The following is a 6,000-nucleotide window of genomic DNA, read 5'->3' as shown; positions in this document are numbered from 1 at the left end:
TGTGAAAAAAGAATGTTGAGTCCTTTGGACAAACAATTAAATATGCAATGCAGCATACATTAATTAATTGCACAATATACACTTATTACAAAATTATGCTATTGACCAATCAGAAGTAAGTATTCCAGAACAATTTGTAAATACAATAAAGAGTAATAAAACATCTTATAAAATAGGCCTAACATGACCACACAGATATTCATTGTCAGGAAAAAATAACCATACAAATTTAATGTACGCTTCACCATGCCCCCTAAGGAAATAATCGCCCTGGATGTGTTTTATAATCGTGCAGTAAATTCAAATTCTTCTGCGATAGGAAACGACCGTTAAAGCATCTAAACGCTGCGTTATTAAACTCGCCCGCTCCATTACTACAGCGGTCGCGTTTCAAAGCCTACCGAGACCCCTAGCAAGAAAGCACTCTGTGCGCGTGGTTCATTATCTTCGTCCGACCGCCCAAACAGTGTCTAGGTAGTGCGCGCACTGCGCTTTGAGCCACAGCCGGTGTGTGTGCTACGGATGGGAATGTATCCCAGCATGCTTGACAGTCAGTCAGCAGCGACATGAACAGGGAAGGATGATGAAGCTAAGATGGCAGCGCTACTAGGGCTGCTGTCTTTACGGGGTCAAGAAAAACAGCAGGAATAAACGCAAAGCACGGACGTCAGCTCGCGCGTTTGACTCGTTTCTCTTCGGGCGGTTGAACGCGCTCGGACCGCCTGCATTCGAGGAAATAACGGTTGGTTTTTCAAGCGTATTTCGCAGTCGCAGCAGAGCGGCTAACCGTCAACGTCGTTTTAATTGGAGATACTCGGATGTAATTCGCCGGGCGTTTTTGCGGGTTTGCGGAGCGGATATATGGGGTGTGCTCGGGAATTTTAGCTCTGTTGATTGACTTTGTAATCTAATATATGCGTTGTTCCCCTAAACGATGATGTGTGCTGCTGCGGCGGCAGCGGGTGCCGGTGGCAGCGGGATTGTGTCCTCCTCATCCCACTCGATGGGGCTGGGTGTCAGGGTTATTCCGGGAGCTGGACACGACTTCGCATCGATCGGATCAGGGATGGGCTCCTGTCCCGTTGTGGGGGCCCGCTCGGATTGTCGGAGCCGCTACCAGCTTCTTCTCTCAGGGCGAGCACTGGCGGAGCGTTACCGGAGGATATACACCACCGCGATCAACGACAAAGAGCAGGGGCTAAACCTCGGCAGGTGGGTCTGATTTACGTGTTCGGTGCAGGTTGAGAGATGGGCCGTGATGCCGTGCAGATGGATGTGTTTGTAAACAAAACCCAGTGGGTTAAACATGAGCTCATTTGAGCCCAAACAGTAGTGCAGCAGCAGTATTAGCAGTTAGCATGCGGCTAACTTCCTTAGCGATAACACATTAGCGAGCGCAGCTAAAACACTCGATTAATCTCGTTCGTGTCAACGGAAAAGCTCAGTTTGTGATGGTTTTGATTTGTGCACTTTTTTAAAACGTCCCCTCTGTGCTGTCACGGATAACACAACAGTCTTGCACAACCAGACTAATATAACGTTAACGTTAGTTGTGCTAATAGGACATAGCTGAATGAGTTTGATATAACGTTATGCTATAATTTTACTGGCTTCAAATACAATGCATAGACTATGGTATGTTATGCAAAGAAGGAAGAATTAAACCTTTCACCTCAACATTTGTGTACATTTAAGACTGGATTTTGACTAGTGAAGTGTTGTCAGGCTCATGAAATGTCTTATATAGTCCCTGTTCAGGTTTTACATATTATCCTTCACTCAATTGCAAGTTTAAGGTTATTATTGTTAATAACCAGCAACTTCATCTTCATAATGTGACTTATTGAACGACATAAATTATATCGCACGAGAGCTCTAACGTTAGCCGTGTCTCGTTTATGCGAAGGGCTGGGTTCTGTTTTGCCTGACGTCACCCTGCTGTAGCGAGAAGCGCGCGCACACACACTCTCTGACGTGCTCTACCTCAGAGCAGTCTCTTATAATTGATCTTCCTGTACACATCATTATTGTTTCTGCTCATATTTATACTATTACTTTGTCCATAGTTCATACGCAGTTTCACAGTTAGCAAAAAAATCTAAATAGACGACAAAGTAAAAATGACATTCCGTTGTACCATAAAACCTTCACATTACCTACTCTACTATTATATTGAACTCTTTAGCAAATAAAACAGTAGAATTTGATTTATTTTAGTTGCATATTAAAGAAGATATTCAATAAATCAAACTCATTGTTCTTTTTTTAGATGTACTAAATTGCTTTTATGTATTTAGAGTTTACAAAAAAGGTTCAAAATTAACATTAATTAAGGTTTAGCCTACACATTCAACTCAAGAGTCAAAAGTAATAAGCGCTGAATGACCAGAGGTCAATAAACAAAGATATGTGAGATCAAGGAAAAAAGGATCATGAATATTGTTACTACCTTGTTTATGCAAATTTTTCTTTGAGGTTTAATAGTCCTTTTACAAGTGGTTTAGTTGTGTACACTTGCACCATCCACTTATGACATCACTAGCGTCAATGCAAATTGCGCTGGACCCTTGAACGCCCCTCCCAACCTTCAAGCTCTTCATCACAAGCAGCCTCTGTGCTTTCACTTTTCACTGCATATAATCAGCTACTGTTTTGTTTTCCCATTGTTAACTGCCATACACGAGCTCTAGCTTCAACACTATTCCTACATAAGGTTGTACATAATAGCAGATTCAGATCGCTCTCTTGTTAAAAATGAAACTATGATCGCCCGCTGTTGCCGTCGCTGTTCCTCGTGAAGGATTTGCCACTAGACCAATGTTTCTCAACTGTTGGTGTGCAGCCCAAGAAATAACATAAAAAAATCATAATTCCATGTGTTTTTCTGATGCGAGACTTTTATTTTGACGTGTGAAGCTGTTGACTCTTCTGTCAGATGCAGTTTAAGTAAAGAAAAAAATGGTTTGTCCTAATTCAGTATCCACTGCCAGATTACATGTTTTTAGGCTACATGTCAGTGTCATATAATATATTATTTTCGTTACTTGAAAGAATTCGCTACAGAATTTATTTTGTACATACTTATAATTTAATTTGCTCTTTATAGTGAAGTTAACTATAAAAGAGAAAATTAAATTATGAGCATGTAACGTCGTAGTTACGTTGTCAATTATCAAAAAGTACCAATTAATCAGCGTACTGCGTACTGGTATGTCGTGTGTCGCCTGGGAAGGATTTGAATGTCGCTATGATGTTCAATCTATTCATCAGGATTACTGTCCATATGTTTTATTAACAGTTCATGTGTTCACTATTTTCACTTTGTGTTCTTTTTTTATACTTTTAATGACTGTGGGGGCTCATAAAAACTTAACTTAATTGTATTAACAAAAACAAGTTTGGGACTTTAATTGCTTTACCTTATACTGTTTATTCATCGCTATTAGTGATATTCTTATAATTTATGTGTATGCTAAATAAAGTGGAACAGTACTTTTGTGTGTGTGTGTGTGTGTGTGTGTGTGTGTGTCAACTGTCAACCATTGGAAATAAATTTGCTTTATTCAAATGCCTAAAAATTTGGGTCTTAGCTTAATGAACATATGTAAATGTGGGTTTTATGGCCATACCAGTTGAGAACCACTGATTTAGAGTTAGACTATTTGTAAGTTTTCTTGTTAGACAAACAGTGTCATTTTACAGAGTTTAAGCACATTCAAACAGAGGCAAAAAAGGCCAACTTTTGTTTTATTGCAAAGGTATTTGTTAACATGCCAGCAACCCATTTTTTTGAACTGGGTCCTTGAAATAGTATATTTTTGCTCTTACAATCCATGCTTATTAAAAATGCATGTTATTACAGGGATGACACACCGCTACATATGCTGACCTGTTAAGATATCTGTGATATATGACCTCTGGACCTTTTTACTAGTATATTGAATTGATATTGAAAACTGAAAACCTGACAAATAGGTTAGTAGTGTCAGCCTCAAACGGACTGTCTGGTTAATACTCAGAGATATGATTTCTCTATTTTTCAACCTTAAAAGTAAGACCCACGTGAACTGTGTAAATAATGAGACAAAACTGTGTGATGACTGATATCACGAAATTACTAAATAAACTGCAAAATGTAACGTTTTCTAATAGCCTACATGTATTTTATGCACGGAGTGCTTCTGACAGCGTTGCACAAGCTCACGGTATCGTCTGCGGGACGTCCTTAGCCAGGGTTCAAAGCGGCAAATGCAAGTAAAAATCAGCATTGAAACTGTGTTACTGGCCAGTTGCCCGTTAACTTGATGAATTTTGACAATGTTGTGAGAATGTCAATGTCATATGGCTTTGTGCGTTCAAATCGCAATGATAGGGATGTAATTATGAATATATGTAGACTTCAGATGCAAAAACCTCTGTCCATCTGACATTTTTCTTTTAAATGAGCATTTTTATCAGGCTCCTATGTTTAGGTTCAGTAATTTCACTTTAATGGCAATGAAAAGGTTATTAGTCAATTATTGAAATGCCTTATTTTCAAAAATGTCACTGATAAAAGTAAAATTAAAAACATGAAAATCATCATTTAAAAGGAAAATGTCAGACAGACTTAGAGATTTTTGTCTTCATGTGTTCTGACGCTGCATGATTTAGAGTAAAGTTTCATTTTCAGTTTTGAATGCTACTCTGTCAGCGCTGTGTGAGTCGCTTATAATTTGCTGATCACATGTCTGATTCATTCAAACATTGTTTATTATAAGTGTGCTCTGCAGTTTTGTCATCTGCTGATTTATATTCTCGTGCTCTCATGCAGGACAGATTCTGATTGGCTGTAAATGTTTTTATCTTTCATCAGCTGGAAAGTGGCTCCAACGATATTGTTTTTCTGTGCCGTTATCGTTGTAGTTGTGGTGTGGAATGATCTTTTTTTACAGAATGATTTTAAAACATCTTTATCGTTATTATTGTTCTTGGTGTGCCAACTGTAAATCAACATGCACCAAATGCTACATTTTCCATATATTGTAATCATTATGTTCACAACTTGGCTACTTTGAGCTCATTGTTTCTTCCTTAAATTAATACATTGTTTGCTAACTGCATGATTTGTATATTAGTACATTTCTGAAATACATTACTTAGACACCTCTGATAACAGATCACTCTAAATTGTAATATAGACACATGCATTTTCTGTAAAGCTGCTTTGAAACGATATTGTGAAAAGCGCCATACAAATAAATTTGAATTGAATGTGAATTGGTGTGAGTAGACCTTTAAACAAACTGTTATTATCTAGATAGACCTTTGTAATAATTTTATTATTGATAGTTGATACTGCAAACCCTGATCTAACATGTGCCAATATTTTCCAGGGGAAAGAAAGCTTTGAGCAAGAAGAAACTAAAAAGGCGGCAAAAAGTCAAATCAAAAGTGAAAACAAGAACAAAGGTAAGATTGAGAATCCGTCTTTTGAGTACTATAAGATTCATTGCTACACATTTGCTGCTTCAATCAGACACTAAAGTCATATGGTTTAAAAGCCATTTTTTGATATTGGTTTCCATATTCACATTTTAATGTTTGAAGACAAATGCTTCCATAGACTTCTGCTGGATCTGTCTGTATTACATTTTTTGTCTCTCAAAATGCATAATGATTTGTCATCTCAAAAACTGTAAACTTCCTTCTCATCAATATAGCATCTTTAACATCAGATAACAATGATTCTGTTACCAAATGTGGCCATTTTGGTGGAATTCTTAATTCCATTAAGATATTTTTTTATTTATAATAGTAGTTTTGACACCGATCACAATACAGCACATATGAATACATATTTATACATACATATTTTCATGCTTTTAGTCATCAGAAGATACCAGTAAACACTCACACATGGTGGAGAATGCGGGAGTGGCGAGGTCACGATTGGCTGTTGCATGGCGACCTGTGTGTTGCACGTTTCCATGGCAACAGCTTCCTCCATCTCCTGCAATG

The 6,000-nt window shown here is 38.0% G+C and overlaps 1 protein-coding gene across 13 annotated transcripts in view; it reads left to right on the top strand.

Moving 5' to 3' along the window:
• Positions 1–546: 546 nt before the first annotated feature.
• Positions 547–6,000, top strand: part of mycbp2 (MYC binding protein 2) — a 112,556-nt gene continuing 107,102 nt past the window's right edge. For 9 of the 13 annotated variants that reach the window (XM_082175283.1, XM_082175280.1, XM_082175279.1 and 6 more), the window contains exons 1-2: positions 547–1,212; positions 5,376–5,451. In XM_082175283.1, the coding sequence (XP_082031409.1) occupies positions 935–1,212; positions 5,376–5,451 (354 nt within the window). In that variant the 5' untranslated portion in view covers positions 547–934. The remainder of the gene's footprint in view (positions 1,213–5,375; positions 5,452–6,000) is intronic. The other 4 variants (XM_082175278.1, XM_082175276.1, XM_082175277.1 and 1 more) reach the window with 1 other exon arrangement.

Source organism: Leuciscus leuciscus (assembly GCF_965113295.1).
Source record: "Leuciscus leuciscus genome assembly, chromosome: 7".
Lineage (NCBI taxonomy): Eukaryota > Metazoa > Chordata > Actinopteri > Cypriniformes > Leuciscidae > Leuciscus > Leuciscus leuciscus.
The sequence above is the reverse complement of the archived record's forward strand: the minus strand, read 5'-3'. Positions and strand labels throughout refer to the sequence as shown.